At 55.1% G+C, this 21,921-nt stretch overlaps 1 protein-coding gene across 1 annotated transcript in view; it reads right to left on the reverse strand.

The window, feature by feature from the left end:
* DRC11L (dynein regulatory complex subunit 11 like) overlaps positions 1 to 21,921 on the reverse strand; it is an 82,899-nt gene that overhangs the window by 17,052 nt on the left and 43,926 nt on the right. Inside the window, exons 6-12 of the mRNA XM_073329700.1 lie at positions 14,609 to 14,814; positions 13,917 to 14,001; positions 13,397 to 13,507; positions 13,069 to 13,144; positions 11,910 to 12,016; positions 11,005 to 11,097; positions 10,701 to 10,753 (exon numbers count right to left, since the gene is read on the reverse strand). Coding sequence (XP_073185801.1) covers positions 10,701 to 10,753; positions 11,005 to 11,097; positions 11,910 to 12,016; positions 13,069 to 13,144; positions 13,397 to 13,507; positions 13,917 to 14,001; positions 14,609 to 14,814 — 731 coding nt within the window. The remainder of the gene's footprint in view (positions 1 to 10,700; positions 10,754 to 11,004; positions 11,098 to 11,909; positions 12,017 to 13,068; positions 13,145 to 13,396; positions 13,508 to 13,916; positions 14,002 to 14,608; positions 14,815 to 21,921) is intronic.

Consider the following 21,921-nt stretch of genomic DNA (forward strand, 5'->3'; position numbering starts at 1 on the left):
AACAGGCTTTGCTGCTGTTTGAGCTGACCCCCAAGGTGTACAGGAAACGATTCCAGGGTGTACACAAGACCTCAGGTGTCACTTACAAGGAGGTCGCCAACCTCCTGGGGGATATCTCCGCAAGTGGGGGAAGGGCGCAGGGGCCACTGTCGCAGAGGACGTGTATCACCTGGTGGGGTTGGAGCAGCTGTAGGACATCTGCCCTCCACACCTGAAGATGGGGTTAGTGGACCGGAAGCCCAAAGATCTGCGCAGTGTGGGGGCACTGACAAATGAGTTTGTGGACAGCAGATCGGGGGCAGGAGGGAGACCCCCACTGGGAACTCAGAAGGGGAGTCACCCAGATACCTCTCAAAGGTGGGACTTCAGGAAGCCCAACTCAGGGGTGCCCGGGAATGCCGGCGCGGGCCGACTCTCCTCGTGGGACTTGAGGGAGATTATTGTAATTACTGTGGCCAAAGGGACACAAGGTGGTGCAAGGCCTGAAGATGAAGGAAATGGCAGCCAAGCAGAACCTTCGGGGTGTCAACTAGGTAGAAGCACACCAAGAGGGGGCACCGCCGGTCCAGGGGGCTGCAGTCGATAGGGTATGCCAGGGGGAAGGGACCGCCAGGCCAGGCCAGCAGGGGAAGGTGGGGATCCAGGTGTGACGCAGCAGGGACTGAGTAGGGTGGATTGACCTAGGAATGTGGCAGGGGAATTTACTGGGACTGTCTGGATCGGTGATGAGATAGTAAGGGGTGACTTCACTGCCTGGGACGATAACCTGAGCCTGTAACCTGAGCCAGGAGGGAGGTTGGGGTGAGGTGACACCTTCTGCCCAGGAAACTGGACAAAGTCTGGAGGAGGAGCTGTGGGGAGGCTTGGTGAGTCAGCTGGAGGGGGTTTCGTTTTTGGAATGGGCTGGAGAAGAGAAGGGAGCCCCCAGAGCTGGGGACTAATCTCCCTGCCCCCCAGCAGGACCTGACTAAGGGGTCCTGTTTATGCCTGCAAGCTCTGGTCTGGACTGTGTTCCTGTCGTCTCTAATAAACCTTCTGTTCTACTGGCTGGTTAGGAGTCACGGTGAATCGCAGGAAGTGCGGGTGTAGGGCCCTGACTCCCCTAATCTCCATGACAACTGGTGTCAGTGGTGGGATCTACTGCACCCCATGGACGGCGCTTCCTGCAGTAAGTGACTGGGGAGCAGTAAAATGAAGGGGGATTGACAGGGACCAGGCATGCTGAAGATTCAGAGAGGAGCGGTTTCGGGGGGCGGAGGAGCTACCCTTAACCCCTGGGAGTGTGTGACCAGGGAGAAGGACTGCTACAATAACGGGGTCCCCTTGGGCATTGCGGTGAGCAGTCTCAGGGGCGGAGGAGTCTGCGGCTTGTCCCTGGGAAAGAGGTGGTGACCTGGAGAAGGGCTGGCACAATAGGGTTTCCTCCTGGAAACCATGGGGAGCTGCGAGCACACAGGCCTGCGAGTGGCCAGCAGGAAGAGATGCCTTAAGAGCGACCTGGTAGAGCTGTGCAGGCAGAGGGGGCTGCGCATTGGGTGGCTCACCAAAGAACAGCTGATTGCCCAGCTGGAAGAAAAGGATCGCTCAGATGCACCGATCCCTGCCTCTGAAGGAAGCAGCCCGGCAGATACAGCGCGGCCCCGGTGCTTGACCCGGCTGGGAGGGGTCATACTGCTGCCAAGAGCAACCCAAGACCCCCCTATCTATGCCTAGGGGAGGGCCTGGGAGGAGCCCAGCGAATACCGAGGGCACCCTGACCCCGGCAGCCAGCAGGGGATCCTCCCGGCGGAGCTCCCCATCCCTGGAGCTGAGGCGACTGGAATGGGAAAGAGAGATAAAATTGAGAGAGCTGGAGGATCACGAAAAAGAGCGAAAGGATCATGAAAGGCAGCGTCAGCATGAACTGGAGTTGGCAAGGCTGAGGAGCAGCAAGGCCCTGGCTGTGTTGAGTGAGGAGGGATCCAAGACTGCAAGGAGCTTTGATAAGTGCCTCCTGGCCCAGCGTAAGGAGGGGGAGGACATAGATGACTTCCTGACGGCCTTTCAGAACGCCTGCTAGATGCACAGCGTTGACCCTGCAGACAGGCTCCAGTTTCTCACCCCCTTACTGGACCCCAAAGCCGTGGAGGTGTACAGCCGAATAAAAGGGGTGGAGGCAGGGGACTATGAACTATTCAAAAAGGCCCTGCTCCGCGAGTTTGGGCTGACTCCCGAGATGTACCGGAGAAGGTTCAGGAGTCAGCGTAAAGCCCCTGAGGGCGCATATTTACAGCTGGCCCTCCGGATGCAGGGATATGCCCACAAGTGGGCAGATGGGGCCCAAACTAAGGAGGACCTGCTCGACCTATTTGTACTGGAGCAACTGTATGAACAGTACCCTTCCCACATGAGGCTATGGTTGGTGGACAAAAAGCCAGAGAACCCGCAGCACGCAGGGCAGCTGGCCGACGAGTTTGTGAACAGTCGGTCAGGGGGTAGCAGGGAGGAGTCCCAAAAGAACAGGCCGGCCATGATGCAGAGAGAGAATCACCACAGGACCTCCCAAAGGGGGAACATGGAGAACCCCCTCCCAAGGGGAACGTCTGGCGTCGGGCCCCTCTGACCCGCTCGAGGGGACCAACGTGACCTGAGCTGCTATCACTGTGGCCAGAGAGGCCACGTACAGACCCAGTGCCCCAGGCTCAGGGACAGACTGAACAGACCCAACCTACCCAGGGTTAACTGGGTAGGGACCCAGCTGGACAAGGGGCAGACGGCCCAGGCAAGGGGGGCTGCCAGTTTACCACCTGCTCAGGAGGGAAGAGTACCCCAGGCCAGCTCCACCAGAGGGCTGGAGGCTCTGGACTCAGGGTGCTCAGTTTACAGGGTGGGCGCGGGGCTGTCCCTCCAGAGAGAGTGCCTTGTTCCCCTGGAGACGGATGGGAGGAAGGTCAATGGATACTGGGATACGGGCGCGGAGGTGACGCTGGCCCGGCCCGAGGTGGTGGCCCCAGATCAGGTGGTGCCCAACACCTACCTGACCCTGACAGGGGTGGGCGGGACCCCATTCAAGGTGCCCGTGGTGACGGTACATCTGAAATAGGGGGACAAGGAGGGCCCCAAGGATGTGGGGGTGCACCACCATTTGCCCACTGAGGTGTTGATGCAGGGGGGACCTAGAGTACTGGCCAAGCAACCCCCAGACCGCCCTGGTCGTGACCCGTAGCCAGAGCCGGCGAGGGGCACTGTGCTCTGACCTTGTGGGGGGTACCTCACCGGAGGCGCAGGACCCTGCCCCTGTGGGGAGGCAGTGCCCAGGGACAAAGCTCAGAGAGGTTGCGGCCTCAGACCCAGCCAGCAAGAGAGAGCAGGCCCCCATCCCTTCCCCAGCCGCTGAGTTCCAGGCCGAGTTGAGGAAAGATCCCTCCTTGCAGAAGCTCAGGGACCTGGCCGACCTCAGTGTGGGACGGACCATGAGGAGAGGTTGCCAGGAGAGGTTCCTGTGGGAGAAGGGGTTCCTGGACCGAGAATGGGCTCCCCCAGGGGAAGTAGAGTCCTGTGGGATCAGGAGGCAGCTGGTGGTCCCCCAGAAGTATCGCCGCAAACTCCTGTACCTGGTCCATGACACCCCCCTCACAGGGCACCAGGGAATCCGGCGCACCCGGCAGAAGCTGCTACAGAACTTTTACTGGCCCGGGGTCTTTACCACAGTCCGGCAGTATTGCCGATCCTGTGACCCCTGTCAGAGGGTGGGGAAGGCCCAGGACAAGGGGAAAGCGGCTTTGAGACTCATAGAGGAGCCTTTCCAGAAGGTGACCATGGACATCGTGGGGCCTCTCAGCAAGACGACTCGGTCGGGGAAGAAATACATTCTGGTGGTAGTAGATTTTGCCACCCGCTACCCCGAGGCAGTGCCCTTAGCTTCCATTGAAGCAGACACCGTGGCCGATGCGCTCCTGACCATTTTCAGCCGAGTGGGGTTCCCCAAGGAAGTCTTGACAGACCAAGGATCCAACTTCATGTTGGTCCTGATCCGGTGTTTGTGGGAGAAATGTGGGGTCCGGCACAGCTGGGCCTCAGCATATCACCCCCAGTCCAATGGGCTGGTGGAGAGGTTCAGTGGAACGCTAAAGATGCTGCTGCAAACATTTATGAACCAGCACCCGCAGGACTGGGACAAGTACTTACCTCAACTGCTGTTCGCGTACAGGGAAGTACCCCAGGAGTCTACCAGGTTTTCACCTTTCGAACTGTTATATGGAAGGAGGGTAAAGGGGCCCCTGGACCTGATGAGAGACGAATGGGAGAAGGCCACTCCCGATGGGGAATCAGTGGTGGAGTTTGTCCTGACCTTCCAAGAAAGACTTGTTGAGCTCGTGGGCTTGGCCAAGGAGAATCTGGCCAGAGCCCAGAGGAAGCAGAAGGTCTATGCTGCTATGACCACATGGTGCGGGCCCATGCCTACGTCACCGGGGATCAGGTGATGGTTCTCATTCCCGTGAGAAAAAACAAAGTACAGGCCGCCTGGGAAGGCCCTTTTAAAGTTGTCAAGAAATTAAATGAGGTAAACAGGCGCACCACCGCCAGGTGTACCATGTGAATATGATGAAGTCATTTATGACAGGGGGAATGTGGTGTTGGCCGTGTGTGGACAGTGGGAGGAGCAGGGAGATGACCCTTTAGTAGATCTATTCCAAGACAGGAGCTGGCTCCCCCCGGAAACAATTCCTCTCTCTGATTGCCTAACTCCTGCCCAGCAAGCTGAGATCAGAGGGGTGCTGCATCTGTACCAACAGCTGTTTTCCAGCCAGCCTGGACGCACTAATCTGACTGTCCACCAGGTGCAGACAGGATCGCACCAGCCGACAAGATGCTTCCGCTTCCGAGTCACAGGGAAAACTGCTCAGGACCTGGAAAGAGAGGTCCGGGACATGCTGGCTTTGGGGGTGATCCAGCCATCTTCTAGCCTTTGGGCCTTGCCGGTGGTGCTGGTCCCCAAAAGGACAGGTCGATCCGGTTCTGTGTGGACTATTGGAAGCTCAATGCCATCACTGTATCTGATGCCTACCCCATGCCCAGGCCTGACGAGCTCCTAGACAAACTGGAAGGAGCTCAGTACCTTACCACCATGGATCTTACAAAGGGCTACTGGCAAGTGCCGCTGGATGCAGATGCCCGGCTGAAATCGGCCTTTATCACCCCTCTGGGGCTCTACGAATTCCTGACCCTGCCTTTTGGTCTCAAGGGAGTGCCGGCCACCTTCCAGCGCCTGGTGGATCAGCTACTGAGGGGGATGGAGAGTTTTGCCGTGGTGTATATCGATGACATAGGGATAGCTCAGTGGTTTGAGCATTGGCCTGCTAAACCCAGGGTTGTGAGTTCAATCTTTGAGGGGGCCATTTGGGATCTGGGGCAAAAATTGGGGATTGGTCCTGCTTTGAGCAGGGGGTTAGACTAGATGACCTCCTGAGGTCCCTTCCAACCCTGGTATTCTATGATTCTATGACATCTGTGTCTTTAGCCAGACCTGGGAGGACCATGTGTCCCAGGTTAAACAAGTGCTGGACCGACTCCAGGAAGCTGGGCTGACCATAAAAGTGGAGAAGTGCAAGGTGGGGATGGCTGAAATATCTTACCTGGGCCACCGGGTGGGGAGCGGCTGCCTAAAGCCAGAACCAGCCAAGGTGGAGGTGATCAGAGACTGCCCCGTGCCCCAAACCAAAAAACAAGTACAGGCCTTTATTGGGATGGTAGGGTATTATCAAAGATTTGTTCCCCACTTTAGCACCATAGTCGCCCCCCATCACTGAGCTGTGCAAGAAGGAGAAGCCAGACAAGATGGTCTAGACCGAGCAGTGCCAGAGGGCTCTCTGTGCGCTGAAGGAGGCTCTAGTCAGTGGCCCGGTTCTACCATTTATTCCTGTGTGCCCTGACCCTTCCTTAGAGAAGCTGAGGGCCCTTGCTCGCCCCAGCGCTGCAGGATCCCACGGGGAGGACAGCCAGGAGATATTCCTGTGGGAGAAGGGATTCCTCTACCAGGAATGGGCTGGTTCGGGGCAAACTGAACTTTGGAAAGCCAGGAGGCAGTTGGTGGTTCCCCAGAGGTACCGCCCCAGACTGTTGTACTTGGCCCATGATCTCCCCCTTGCGGGGCATCCGGCACCAGGCAGAGGCTGCTGCAGAACTTTTACTGGCCCGGGGTCTTTGACGCCGTCCCGCCGCATTGTAGGGCCTGGGACTCCTGCCAGAGCGGGGGAAGGCCCGGGACAAGGGGAAAGCAGCTCTGAGACCTTTGCCCATCATAGAGGAGTCTTTCCAGAAGGTGGCCATGGACATAGTGGGGCACCTCAGCAGGGCAACTCGGTCAGGGAAGAAATACATTCTGGTGGTGGTAGATTTTGCTACGCGCTACCCTGAGGCAGTGGCCTTGTCCTCTATGGAGGCAGACACCGTGGCAGACTGCTGCTGACCATTTCCAGCAGAGTGGGGTTCCCCAAGGAGGTCCTTACACACTAGGGGTCTAACTTCATGTCAATCCTGCTCCAGTGTTTGTGGGAGAAGTGTGGGGTGCGACACACCTGGTCCTCAGTGTACCACCCTCAGTCCAACGAGCGGGTGGAGAAGTTCAATGGGACCCCAAAGATGATGCTGAAAACCTTTATGGACCAGCACCTGCAGGACTGGGACAAGCATTTACCTCACCTGCTGTTTGCATACAGGGAAGTGCCCCAGGAATCCACAGGGTTTTCCCCATTCGAGTTGCTGTATGGGAGGAGAGTGAGGGGACCCCTCAACTTGATGAGGGCTGAGTGGGAGAGGAAGGCCTCTCCCGATGGAGAATCAGTGGTGGAGCATGTCCTGACTTTCCGGGAAAAGCTCGTGGAGCTCATGGGCTGGGCCAGAGGAAACCCAGCCAGGGCGCAGAGGAAGCAGAAGGTCTGGTACGACCGCTCAGCATGTGCCTGCTCCTATGCCATCAGGGACCAGGGGATGCTCCTCATCCCCGTGAGGAGAGACAAGCTGCAAGCTGCCTGGGACGGCCCCTTCAAGGTCATCAGACAGGTAAACGAGGTGAACTATGTAGTGGAACTGTCCAACCAGGCTCACAGCAGCCGGGTGTATCATGTCAACATGATGAAGCCGTACTGGGACAGGGAGAAGTTGGTGCTGGCTGTGTGTGGGCAGAGGGAGGAGAAGGGAGAGGATCCCCTAGTGGGACTCCTCCCTGAGGCTGGTCCTGACCCCTCGCTGGAGTCAAATTCCCCTTTCAGACCAGCTCACCCCTGCCCAGCAGGCCGAGATCAGAGTGGTGCTGCCTTCATACCAGCAGCTGTTCTCCAACCGGCCTGGGCTCACTAACCTGGCTGTGCACAGGGTGGAGACGGGAGCCAACCCTCCCATCTGGTGTTCCCCACTCAGGGTCACTGGGAAAACAGCCCAGGACCTGGGGAGAGAGGTCGGGGACATGCTGGCTTTAGGGGTGATCCAGCCGTCCTCCAGCCCCTGTGCCTCACCCGTGGTGCTGGTCCCCAAGAAGGACGGGTCGATTCGGTTCTGTGTGGACTATCGGAAGCTCAATGCCATCACCGTGTCTGATGCCTACCCCATGCCTAGGACCAATGAAATCCTAGACAAGTTGGGGGGTGCCTGATACCTCACTACCATGGATCTTACCAAAGGCCACTGGCAGGTGCCTTTGGACCCAAAGGCCAGGGCGAAGTCTGCTTCACCACCCCAATAGGGCTCTTTGAGTTCCTGGTCCTTCATTTCAGCCTCAAGGGGGCACCTGCCACCTTCCAGCGCCTGACGGACCAGTTACTAAGGGGGATCGAGGACTTTGCTCCAGTGTATATTAACGATATCTGTGTCTTTAGCCAGACCAGGGAAGAACATGTGATCCAGATGAAGAGGGTGCTGGGTCACCTTCAGGATGCTGGACTGACCATAAAAGCTGGAAAGTGCAAGGTGGGGATGGGCCACAAGGTGGGGCGTGGACACCTGAAGCCAGAGCCAGCCAAAGTGGAGGCAATCAAGGACTGGCCCGCTCCCCAGACTAAGAAGCAGGTCAAGGCTCTCACTGGGATGGTGGGGTACTACTGGAGGTTTGTGCCCCACTTTAGCGCCCTGGCAGCCCCCCTCACGGAGCTTGGTAGGAAGGGGAAGCCAGACAAGGTGGTCTGGACCGAGCAGTGCCAGAGGGCTCTCTGAGCACTGAAGGGGGCACTTATCCAAAGCCCAGTGCTGGTAAACCGGATTTTAACAAACCCTTCCTGATGTTCATCGATGCCTGACACGGGGCTGGGTGCGATGCTGATGCCAACTGATACTAAGGGGGAAAGACACCGCAGTGCATACCTGAGCAAGAAGCTGCTGCCCCGGGAGCGGCACTATTTGGCTATAGAGAAGGAATGCCTGGCCATGGTGTGGGCCCTTAAAAAACTACAGCTGTATCTATTTGGATGGCACTTCACGGTGTGCGCTGACCATTTGCCCCTGACGTGGCTGCACCAAATGAAAGGCCAAGCTGCTGAGATGGAGCCTGCTCCTCCCGGGGTATGACATGGAGCTGGTCAATGTGAGGGGGAGTGCCAATGTTACAGCCGATGCTTTATCACGGGGCGGGGGGCCCTGAACTTCCCCAGGTCACTGGCTAAGTGACCCCACTCAGTTCAGACTCGGAGGGGGGAGAGATGTGACGAAGTGGGGGTTTTCTTGTTTTTCCTTGTTTTTTCCAATGGTTTGCATGCAGAGGGAGTGGGACTCAGTTTCCCTGGGTGTTCCTGGTTTAACGAGGGTGAGAGGAGAGGGAGTTTGTCGTTACAGAGGACCGGCAACAGAATTTGGGACTCCAGCCAATGGCCTGGAGAATGGATACCCCAGCGACTAGTGACCTGGTGATCTGGTGACTGTGAGGCCCAGCTCAGGAGTTACAGCCAGTTCTGGCCAGTGGGCTGCGAAGGGAGGACCCCGGTGACCTGACCAGTCGGTTCCAGCAGGAGGGGGCCAGAGGATGGAAGAGAGGAGAGGAGGCCCAGGCGACCCTGTTTACCTGGAGAGGAGACAATGGACAGAGGTGGGACTTGGGGGAGGGGATATCAGATGCCCAGCTGGAAGGGGGGCTCTGGAATGGAGAGAGGGAGCAGGCAGAGTCCACCTGGATGCAGAGGAGCCTTGGATGTGCTGTGCTGAGGGAGGCCAGGCCTGAGGGCCCTGAGAGTTTCCTATGCTGTGTTCAGACACTCAATAAACCCTCCTGTTTTACGCTGGCTGAGAGTTACTCCGGTCTAGAGAACAGGGTTGCATTATTCCCTCTGGGAGTGGAGGCCCCAGGGATCCAGAGAGAGGGAACTCGCTGAGGGGGCCTACAGCGAGAGACAGGCGTGCTAAGGCTCAGAGAGGTGCGGTTCCAGGAGGTGGAAGGGCTTAACCCCTGAGAGAGAGTGGACAGCCCAGAAGGGCTGTCTCATTGAAGGGGGTGTGATGGTGCACCCCATAAGGTTTTATGGAAATATGCTTATGAATGTATATATATGACATAACTGGAATATGTTTTATGCTACATATGCCATGTAACATATCTATGTAAAGGTTATGATCTACTGAATATATTCATCCAATTTGTATGCATGTGTCATTGTTGTATTTGAAGTTATGAATATTGGCTGTATACTTGTTTGATTTTAAATAACCTTACTAAGGCATTTGGTCAGCTTCTTTAATGAACAATGGATGTTGGAAGGCCCCAAACCACATAAGAGGTCTTCCTGGAGACATTCAAGATACCATGTGGGCAATGGCTGCTGCCTCTAAAAACTGAGTCATGCATGGACATGTGACTTGCCCAGGTGACTCCAAAACTCCATCTTGGAGCTGGACTTTGCATAGGAGAGAGGAGGGGGTCTCCTCCCACAAGAGAAAGTCTATTTAAGCCCGTGGGAGACCCCTCCATTTTGTCTTCAGCTGGCTAAAGAGGTAGCCTCTCCACCCCCCAGATACCTGAAAGAAACTGGAACAAAGGACAGTAACTACAGGGGGTGTGAGTGAGTGCTGGACCCAGACTAGAAGGAGACTAGTCTGTAAAAGGAAGCTTACTGGAATTCCTCTGAGGGTGAGGTTTTTATCTGCATTCAGCTTTCTTACGGTATTAGACATAGATTTGCGTGTTATATTTTATTTTGCTTGGTAATTCACTTTGTTATGTCTGTTATTACTTGGAACCACTTAAATCCTACTTTCTGTATTTAATAAAATCACTTTTTACTTATTAATTAACCCAGAGTATGTGTTAATACCTGGGGGGGGGGGCAAACAGCTGTGCATATCTCCCTGTATAGGCTTTATACAGGGTAAAACGGATTTATTTGGGGTTTGGACTGCATTGGGACTTGGTCATCTGAGTGTTAAAGACAGAAACACTCCCTAAGCTGCTTTCAGTTTAAGCCTATAGCTGTCAGGGGACGTGGTTCAGACCTGGGTCTGAGTTTGCAGCAGGCTAGCAGGTCTGGCTCAAACCAGGCAGGGCACTGAAGCCCCAAGCTGGGAGGGCAGGAAAAGCAGGGGCAGAAGTAGTCTTGGCACATCAGTTGGCAGCCTCAGGGGGTTTCTGTGATCCAACCTGTCACAGGGGGTTCCCCCCAGGGATCGTACAGGGCCAAGAGTGGGTACCACCTATGAGTCCATGTCTGGGGTCTCCTCCAAGGAAAGGGGGTCAGGGATGATACCTGTCCGGAGTTAAATCTTTCTCCTTTTTCCCACCTTTCTTCCCTTTCTTTTGCTGGGAAAAGAACAACAAACCTTAACCTCTAAGCAGGCTGAGAGCCCCCACCACCACCACCATGTAAGGGTCCTCTCCCCATCTCCATGTCTCCAGTGCCAGCCCCCCACCCTTTGTGAGAGTCCCCCCATCTGTGGGCCGAGTAATATCACTCCATCCCCACTCGCTGGCATAGGTCCCCAGGGCTGTCCCCCAGTGAGTGCACCCCCTCGCCTTTGGGGGGCCCTGGGGTACAGGACACACCCTCTGACCTTGTTGCTCTTCTTTGCCATGTGAGATTTCCCCTCATCTCGATCCACAGCCAGTTTCAGTAGCTGCAACTCCTCTCGCATCAGCTCATCCACCTGGGGGGAGACAGCCCTTGAGACAGCAACTGGGGCCTCCCCACAAGCCCAGAAACTCCCCACTGAACAGTCTTCTTCCCTACATGTTCCCTCCCCCCAGGCTCCCCGCTATCCCTCACTGTCTTCTGCTTGGGATGCACGGAGAACAGTGGACGGCCATCTTCCCTGACGGCAGCCTGGCTTCCATCCCACTGCACACAAGGGGCATGGCAGCCATCTTCACTAGAGGCAGCCTTGCAGCCCCCCACAAGGGCTACAGGGGCATGGCCGCCATCTTGGGTGACAGCAGCCGGGGCTTCAGTCCAGCTACAATTTTAAAAACCCACCTAACATCTTGAGCCAGTGCCCAGCTCACACCTGGGGGACCTGGGAGCCCCATTCATCCTCCAGCACTGCTCAACCAGGTGAACCCAGAGCCCCAGCTCCCCTAAAGCAGAGACCCCTCCACTTAATCCCTGAACAACAGAGACTTATCCCCCCTCACACCAGTGGAGCTGGGAGCCCCACTCACCCCCCAGCACCCCTGAACCAGGGGAACCCAGAGCCACAGCTCCCCTAAAGCAAAGACCCCCCACTTATTCCCTGAACAACAGAGACTTTTCCCCCCTCACACTAGTGGAACTGGGAGCCCCACTCACCCCCCAGCACCCCTGAATGAGGGGAACCCAGAGCCACAGCTCCCCTCCCCTAAAGCCAACCTCAGGGGACCTCAGAGCCACCCCACACTCAGGATGCAGTCCCTGGGGCAGTGATTCCTCAGCAGGGCGAGCCCCCTGGTATCCCCATGACACAGCCCTGTCTCTGCCCCTCACTTGCAGGCGCAGCTCCTTCTCCACCTCCTTCCTCTTCTGGGCTTTGATCAACTCTGGCTCGTAGCGCTGTTCGAAGTTATTGGACTCATCCCGATTCCCCCAGATGGCTGCAGGGAAGGGGGACAGGTCAGATGCTGCTTTTGCCCCTCCCAGCTCTGCCTTCCCTCCCCCTCCTCCTGGGGGCACTGATTGCTTTCCCTTGGGGTGTTCACCTTTTCACTGTGTGGACCACATTTTAATAGGGAGAATATCTCAGCACAACTTCCCTCTTCCCATCCACCTCCCCCCCGCAATTTTATAATCACGCAACAACCCCGGGGTATCTATAGCAATCACTTACATGGGAAAATAATATTAGGAAAGGATTTAAGCCCAGTAAAGTTCTCTGCGTTTTAATCCCATACAGCAGTGATCCCATAAGCAAAGCCTAGCCATGCCCTGCAGGCACCTACGGACTCTCAAAAGAAAACTGTCTCAAATGCACGTGTGACAGTCTGGCTAAGATCAATGAGGCCCAAGGAGCTCAGTGCAGCCTGCGGATAGGCTTCCAGCTCTCCATGTCAGCAGGAAATGACACAGTAGCACAGTGACTAATGCCCAAGGCAAGAATATGCCAGATTTTACAAAACCAGTTGCCCAATGTGAACATGTGAGTGGCCCAGGATAACAACCTAGCTGTGTAGGGAATGGTATTACCGGAGATGGCACAGCTGCCTCTGTGCCATGGCTTCATCAGCTCAGCAATGGCAGATCTCCCTGGTGTAACACAAGCTCTGTGCTGGTTGTTCCCCAGCTCAGCCAGACCCTAAGCCCTGAGCTCGGCAGGGCAGGTGTGTGCCTCCCCTGCCCACAGGGTGGAGGGTTCAGGGGTCGTGGGCACAGGGGGGCAGTACAGGGGATGAGTCGTCTTGGTCTAACACAGCAAGACCCAGGCAAAAGTGACTAAACTCCAGTAACTGGGCCAGGCCGGATGTTCTCATCCCAGGCCAGAAAGTCACAACTGCACCACCCAAGCCAGGTAGCAGAGTTCAGGGCCGGGTCTCTCTGTTAGTCCTGCCCTAACCTGCTCACGACCCCCCGCCACCCTGCTCCTGGGTCCGTACAGGTCAGAGCGGTGCTCTTAGGTCCCCCCACTGCCCCAGGCTCAGGTCCCCCTCACTCTGATACTGTGTGAAGCCCTCGCTGATCACTGGCAGGAATTTGGACAGAGCCAGTTTCAAACCTTCATCTTCTTCCTGGAAAAAAAACCCCAAACCCAGCAAGTTACTAAAATGAACTGAACCACTACTGGGGGGAAACCCTTGGGGGGAGCCCTAGGACACAAGGAACAAGCAGTGCCTGGCCCTGCCCCAGAACTACCCTCCATGTGCCACCATCAAACTCTGCCCCACTCCTTCAATCCATGTGCCCCCCTTGCTCCCCACATTTGGAGTACTCTATCCCTGCCATGGGGCTTTCCCCTGCCCCACTACCTGCCAGCCTCTCACCTGTTTCTTGTCCTTGCCTTTCTTCTGCTTTTCTTCCTTAGTCTTCTCTTTATCTTTCTTATCCTTCTTCCTCTGTCCCTCATCTTCCAGGAGGTCCAGCTCAGCTTTGACCTGCGGAAATCCCAGCCAGCTGGACCTACCCCTCCGTGCCAGAGTCCCAAGGCCACAGCAGGATGTGACTTGGGGGGGGGGGGGAAGGGCAGAGCTCCTTGAGTCTCCAGGGGGCAGGCGGCTGCTCCTGGCAGAGCTCAGGGTGCAGCAGTGTGGAGGCGAGTATAGCTGAGAGTCCTTTCTGACCTGGGGCTGGATCAGAGCTGGCCCCTCTTAGCGGAAAAAGGCCCCATTTCCCATTCCCTGTCCACCTGAGCCAGCCACTCTCCAGCTCAGAGCCAGTCACCCATATTCCATTCCCCACACCCTGGGCTGCATTGGAGCTGATGCCCCCTATAGAGGAAAGGTCCCACTCTCCTGCTATCGGCTCATTAGCCTCAGCCCCCTAGCCTGGGTCCTGCCCTGATACCTGCTCTGGAGTCTTTTCTGCAAAAAGGATGCTGGAGCCTCCAATCTCCTTGTCAGGGAATTCGGGGAAGCGGCCGGTCAGGTCGCTGTGGAAGGAAAACATGAATGTCAGCACTCAGCCGTGACCCAGTGAGCATGTCCCAGGCAAAAGCCCTGTGCTAGTTCGTTAGCTGCAGGCCACTGCCAGGTGCGCCCTGGGGATCATGGGAGGCCTGGGCAGTGAGGGAGCCGAGGAGAGAGAGGGCAGGCTGGGAAGTGTGCTTGGAATGGGGGAGACAGTGAGCAGATGGATCAGTGCGGCAGGCAGGGCCAGCTCCAGGCACCAGCGAACCAAGCCGGTGCCTGGGGCAGCAAATGTAAAGGGGTGGCAGGACGTCAGGCTCTGGGGTGGCAATCAGCCCTTGGCAGCGGCGGGAATTCGGCGGCTGCTCCATCACTCCGCCTCTGTGTTCAGCGGCAAGGTTTTTTGATTTGTTTTTTTGCCGCTTGGGGTGGCAAAAACGCTGGAGCCAGCCCTGGCTGCAGGTTTGGCTGGACGGGGAGACAGTGGCACAGGGGTGGGCTGCAGAGCACTGGGGTGGCATAGGAGGAGTGGGGTGAGGAGTGTGGTGACTGCGGGGCAGCAGGGAGCCCACGAAAGGGATGGGAACATGGAGGGGCATGGGAAGGGCCCATGCAGCCGTGCACACTCACTGGCACTCGATGAACCACTGCCGGAGCTGCTCCTTCATCTCCTCCCTCATGGCAGGTCCCTCCATCTCGTAGAGCCCTTCCTGGATGCTCATCAGGGCCTGCTGGTACTCGGCTTCATAGTCAGCCTGCCGCAGGTGCCGGAACTCCTCCCCAAGCTGGGCCCGCAGCATGGTGCCTGACAGGCCCAAGGCCTTGGGATCTGGGGCCTGCAGGGGGAGGACCAGAAAGATGGAGGGCAGGAACATGGGAACACCCCTGAACTGACCAAGGTGTGGGGGAGCACGAGCAGGACAGGGCACTGGGGCACAGGCCCAGCCCTGTACTGACCGGGGGTAGGGGGCAGGTTGGGAGACTAGTAAGGGGGATGTCAGAGCCATTAGCACTGGCTGGATAGATCTCAGAGCCTCCATTTCCTGCCATGGCAGTGGGCCCCAACCCTGCTCTGGCCTTGCTCCCTTGTTTCCCCTGCCCTGGTCTCTGGTCCTCTGGGTGCAGGCGGTAGTACTGGGTGACAACGAGCCGGGAGAGTGTGCGACCTGGAAGGGACATTAGCAGCATCAGGGAGAAATTGTGTGCGAAGGCGAGCAGTGCGTGTGTAAATTGCCCCGTAATGAGTTTGTAATATGCATGTGTGGTGCTTCCCGCGCAGCGTCATCACAATGGCACAGGCACTTTCCTGCCTCATTGCCTCCCAAATGGATTTTAAATATCATTCTGAGGACACAATTATTTAAAACGCTGAACTAAACACGCGCTAATGGGAAAGCGGCGCGTGGCCCACACCAACCATTCCTCACAGGGGCTGCTCTCCGATGGCCTGGCCCCACCCCACCCCACCCCATGACCACTCGGCAAACCAAGGAGCTCTCTGCTTCCCTCGCAAACAGCACAAATCTACTCAGGAAAATCCTCAAGGAAGCAGAGAAAACTCCTGCCATCCTGCAGCCCCTCCTTGCCCTGCAGCCACACTCCTGACCTCCCCCTGCAGCCAACTCCCCACTGCACACCCCAACCTCTCCACCCTGCAGCCTAATCCTCTCCACTCTACCAGGGCTGCTGGAACAACTTGTATAGTGGGGGTGCTCAAGAGCCATTGAACCAAACTGAAAACCCTTTATACAATAGTCGGGCTCAATGGGTAGTGATCAACGGCTCGATGTCTAGTTGGCAGCCAGTATCAAGCGGAGTGCCCCAGGGGTTGGTCCTGGGGACAGTTTTGTTCAACATCTTTATTAATTATCTGGATAATGGGATGAATTGCACCCTCAGCAAGTTCGTAGATGACACTAAACTGGGGAGAGTGGTAGATAAGCTGGAGGGTAGGGATAGGATCCAGAGTGACCTAAACAAATTGGAAGATTGGCCCAAAAGAAATCTGCTGAGCTTCAACAAGGACAAGTGCAGAGTCCTGCACTTAGGACGGAAGAATCCCATGCACCGCTACAAGCTGGGGACTGACTAGCTAGGCAGCAGTTCTGCAGAAAAGGACCTGGGGATTACAGTGGATGAGAAGCTGGATATGAGTCAGCAGTGTGCCCTTGTTGCCAAGAAGGCCAACGGCATATTGGGCAGTATTAGTAGGAGCATTGCCAGCAAATCGAGGGAAGTGATTATTCCCCTCTATTCGGCACTGGTGAGGCCACACCAGGAGTATTGCATCCAGTTTTGGTCCCCCCACTACAGAAGGGATGTGGACAAATTGGAGAGTCCAGCGGAGGGCAACGAAAACGATTAGGGGGCTGGGGCACATGACTTACGGGGAGAGGCTGAGGGAACTGTAGTTATTTAGTCTGCAGAAGAGAAGAGTGAGGGGGAGATTTGATAGCAGCAACCGAAGTGGGGTTGAGTTCCAAAGAGGATGGAGCTCGGCTGTTCTCAGTGGTGGCAGATGACAGAACAAGGAGTAATGGTCTCAAGTTGCAGTGGGGGAGGTCTAGGTTGGATATTAGGAAACACTGTTTCACTAGGAGGGTGGTGAAACACTGGAATGGGTTACCTAGGGAGGTGGTGGACTCTCCATCCTTAGAGGTTTTTAAGGCCCAGCTTGACAAAGCCCTGGCTGGGATGATTTAGTTGGTGTTGGTCCTGCTTTGAGCAGAGGGTTGGACCAGATGATCTCCTGAGGTCTCTTTCATCCCTAATGTTCTATGATGGAAACCACTTCAAGAATTCTTTGAGGGGGGTCAACAAGCAGATCCAGTGGATGTAGTGTATTTAGATTTTCAGAAAGCCTTTGACAAGGTCCCTCACCAAAGGCTCTTACACAAAGTAAGCTGCAATGGGATAAGAGGGAAGGTGCTCTCATGAATTGGTACCTGGTTAAAAGACAGGAAAAAAGGGTAGGTATAAATGGCCATTTTTTCAGAATGGAGAAAGGTAAATAGTGGTGTCCCCCAGGGTTCTGTTCTGGGACCAGTCCCATTCAACATATTCATAAATGATCTGGAAAAAGGGGTAAAGAGTGAGGTGGCAAAATTTGCAGATGATACAAAATTACTATAGTTAAGACCCAGGCAGACTGCAAAGAGCTACAAAAGGATCTCTCAAAACTGGGTGACTGGGCAACAAAATGGCAGATGAAATTTAATGTTGATAAATGCAAAGTAATGCAGATTGGAAAGCATAATCCCAAGTACATATATAAAATGATGGGGTCTAAATTAGCTGTTACCACTCAAGAGATCTTGGAGTCATTGTGGATAGTTCTCTGAAAACATCCACTCAATGTGCAGCGGCAGTCAAAAAAGCGAACAGAATGCTGGGAATAATTAAGAAAGGGATAGACAATAGGACAGAAATATTGTTGCCTCTATATAAATCCATCGTATGCCCACATCTAGAATACTGCATGCAGATGTGGTCACCCCATCTCAAAAAAGATATATTGGAATTGGAAGAGGTTCAGAAAATGGCAACAAAAATGATTAGGGGTATGGAACAGATTCTGTATGAGGAGAGATTAATAAGACTATGACTTTTCAGTTTGGAAAAGAGACAGATAAGGGGGGATATGATTGAGGTCTACAAAATCATGACTGGTGTAGAGAAAGTAGATAAGGAAGTGTTGTTTACTACTTCTCATAACACAAGGACTAGGGGTCACCAAATGAAATTAATAGGCTAGATAAGTTCATGGAGGATAGGTCCATCAATAGCCATTAACCAGAATGGGCAGGGATGGTATCTGTAGCCTTTGTTTGCCAGAAGCTGGGAATGGGCAATAGGGGATGGATCACTGGATGATTACCTGTTCTGTTCATTCCCTCTGGGGCACCTGGCATTGGCCACTGTTGGAAGACAGGATACTGGGCTAGATGGACCTTTGGTCTGACCAGTATGGCCATTCTTATTTAGAGAAGGGCAACAAAAATTATTAGGGGTATGGAACAGCTTCCATTTGAGGAGAAGCTTAAAGAGAGGAGAGATTAAAGATGAGGAGAGATTAAAAAGACTGGGGCTGTTTCATTTAGAAAAGAGACGACTAAGGCGGGATATGATAGAGGTCTATAAAATCATGACTGGTATGAAGAAAGTGAATAAGGAAGTGTTATTTACTCCTTGACAAAACACATGAATGAGGGGTTACCCGATAAAATTAATAGGCAGCAGGTTTAAAACAAACTAAAGGAAGTATTTCTTCACACAACACACAGTCAACCTGTGGAACTCATTGCCAGAGGATGTTGTGAAGGCCAAAAGTATAATTGGATTCAGAAAAGAATTAGATAAACTCATGGCAGATAGGTCCATGAATGGTTATTAGCCAAGATGGTCAGGGATGCAACCCCATGCTCTGGGTGTCCCTAAGCCTCTTGACTGCCAGATGCTGGAACTGGACAACAAGGGACAGACCACTTGATAATTGCCTTTTCCTGGTCATCCCCTCTGAAGCACCTGGCCCTGGCCACTGTCAGAAGACAGGATACTGGTCTGGATGGACCTTTGGCCTGACCCAGTGTGGCTGTTCTTATGGGGAAGCCTCCCCAGCACAGAGCACCATGGCCATCCTGGGCTCTGGGGTGTGGTGGGAAGAGCCTGGAGTAGATCCACTGACACCTGGGCCATGCTGAGCCTAGCGCTGGCAGAACATCAACGTGGGGGATAAGGAGGACGACCACCTTTGCCCCCTTCCCCAGGGCTCAATCTTCTGTGCCATGCAGAGCTCAGCATAGAAAAAGGGGCTGGGGGAGAGCACCAAGGGGTTGGGAGAGCAGCAGCAGTTATATGGGGCTTGGGCATAGTGCCAGGGCCTGGCCTGCATGTGGGGCTGGGAAGGGAGAAGAGAGGGTGTGGCAGCAGGGTGAAACAAGGGCACTTTGATGTTCTGAGCAGTGATCAATTCATTCAATACGACACCCTGTTGGCAGGGCAAACTAAATAACTGCTGTGGCCAGAAGCCACACTCCTCAGTATCTCGGGGTAGCCCCAGCCCCAGGACAGGGTCTCCCTTCCTGCCTTGGGATGGGCTGTGTGGTGGAGCAATGCCTAATGGCGTCGCAGTGCTACGCAAACTCATGGCTTCTTCTAAACCCATCTTTCCTCCACCCAGTGACACTAACTCCTGCAGCACCACAGAACTGCCCCAGTACATATTTGTTGGTTTGGAACGGAGGTAGGGAGCAATTGTTTTTGCCATCTGGCTTTAGCTGCTTCTTGCTTTGCATGGAGTGGAGCACTTTTCTATCCGGCCCATAGAAAGGTGCATCACCCTAGTGAGATTCTTTGCCCTGGGCTATGCAAGATGTCAGAGAAGATGATCAGTGGATTTAGGGAACCGCTATTCTTAAAACGAAATCACTTAAACCAGGCTATTGGGCCTGGTTCTTTTTTCATGTGCTAAGCAGGAGTAATCCAGCCAAGGTCAATGAGATAGCCTCAGGCCCCTACTCTGACTCCATATGCCACTCTGGCAGTGTATCAGGACCATGAAGGGCCTGTAGTTAGGTCAGATGGAATTTCCCAGGGCCAGAGCAAGCGTGGTCTTATTCTGTCCCCACTCCTGCAGGCCCCACTGTAGGGACAGGCCAGGGAGAGGCCTGGTCAGAGCGTTCAGTCCTGTGGGGCTTCGGGGCTGCAGAGCCATCCCTAGGCATCTATGGGGAGGCTGCCATAAAGCGGAGGTTGCTGGGGCTGCTCTCTCGCTCTCTCGCTCACACGGGATCTGATTCAGCCACTGCAGCAGCAGAGTCTGGACAGTCTAGATGTGGCATAAACCCGCCTTTGCTCCATCTCCCCCTGAGCTGTGCCTGTCAGGAGACACAGCATAGGACCTGTCCCACTGGAGTTACACCAATGTAAAACCAGCCTCAGGGAGAGCAGAATCTGGCCCAGTGGAGAAAGGTTAGGCTGCCAATGGGATCTTATCAGGGAGCACTTCTGAAGTTTGTTTGGAGCAAACAGAGGGAACTGGGCCATTACTATGCTGTGTTGGAGCCTTGGGACAGCAACAATCCTGCAGCGCGAATTGGGGGGGGATGATTCTTATACCATGAGGCTGCTCCCCAACTTCCCCCAGGGCAGGAGGTGCAGAGAGGGGAGGAACAGGGGCAAGGAGGGTATGCAGTATTCACGAGCGTGCCTGCCTGGGGCAGCACCCAGACACAGAGGGGCTCTGTGGATCCCACATCCCCTCAAACACTCAGGTCCATCCTGGTATTGATAGCCTGGGTGGGGCGGACAGGTTTCCCATATCCACTTAAACACCAGGGTGCATTTCGGTGCCACATGGTGGGGGATAAAGAGATCCCATAAGCCCTCAGACACTGGCGTCCGTCCCAGTCCTGATGGACCTGCCCTGAATGGGGAAAGGGGAGAAGAGAGCCTATAACCCCTCAGACACTGGGGTCTGTTCCAGTCCTCATGGACCTGCCCTGAATGTGGGGAGGGGAGAAGAGATCCCATAAGTCCTCAGACACTGGGGTCCGTCCCACTCCTGATGGACCTGCTCTGAATGGAGAAAGGGGAGAAGAGATCCCATAACCCCTCACACACTGGGGTCCGTCCCAGTGCCATCATGATGGGGTGGCGGCAGGAGACCTCAGATCCTTGCAGACAATAGGGTCAGCGTCTGTTAGGCCTGGAATGACATTTGCTTGTCTGAAATGAAGCTGCCCACGGCACACATCCCAGGAGGTCATGGAGGTCGGGGTCCCTAGGGTTTGGGGGTAGCAGCCTGTCCCAGGCAGGACCGGCAAGGCTGCGGAGTGCAGGGTGCAGGTCACCCCCTGACAGCGCTCCCCCTCCCCCGCCTGACCCTGGTGCTGAGCAGCAGGAGTCTGTGGAAGTCACTCCGTCTCTCTCACCGCAGGCAGTGTAGCCGCGGCTGCACTTCATTAGGGGGTTCATATTTCACCCTAATGGCTTTCTCTGCGCTGAAGCCATCCATCACCAGCTCATTTCCCTGCGAGTGCCTTACTGCTCCTGCCTGCGCCATGTGGAACGGTTTCTAATGATGCACTAGAGCAGCGGCCCCCGCAGCACCGCCTCCTTGGGACCCAGCCCAGCGAGAGGGACACAGAGTGGGGCCGCACTGACAGCCGCTCTGGCCTATTCCCACCAGCCATGTACCCAGAGAGACAGACTGAGACCTGCAGGGCCTGCCCTCGACACACACCCAGGGGGAGACCAGCCATAGACTATCCCGACCCCATCCCTCAGCATTCCCACAAAGGGAGGGTGCAGTGGGACTCAAAACCTGCAAACTGAAGTTAGACAAATTCAGACTGGAAATAAGGTGTCAATTTTTGACAGCGAGGAGCTGGCAAATTGGATCCATTTCCCAAGGGACATGGCGGCTTCCCCGTCACTGACCAGTTTTAAATCCTGATGGGATGTGTTTCTAACAGTTCTGCTCTAGGAATTATTGTGCAGCAGGTCTCTGGCCCAGGTCAGACTAGATGGTCACAATGATCCCACAATGGTCTTGGAACCTGTGAAGCTATAGATCGGGAGCAGCTGCTGCAGCACGTTGTGTCTGCCCCCTCCTCAACATATCCAGAGCCACGACACCGGCCACAGAGATGTCCCGAGTACCGAGACTGCTCCCACCTAGAGTCAGCTGCATTCTGGGCCAGAGTAATGTGTATTGTTTGTGGGTACAATAAATAAATCATAGAATCATAGAATCATAGAATATCAGGGTTGGAAGGGACCTCAGTAGGTCATCTAGTCCAACCCCCTGCACAAAAGCAGGACCCATCCCCAATTAAATCATCCCAGCCAGGGCTTTGTCAAGCCTGACCTTAAAAACTTCTAAGGAAGGAGATTCCACCACCTCCCTAGGCAACGCATTCCAGTGTTTCACCACCCTCCTA

This window comes from Lepidochelys kempii, chromosome 2, assembly GCF_965140285.1.
Source record: "Lepidochelys kempii isolate rLepKem1 chromosome 2, rLepKem1.hap1, whole genome shotgun sequence".
NCBI lineage: Eukaryota > Metazoa > Chordata > Testudines > Cheloniidae > Lepidochelys > Lepidochelys kempii.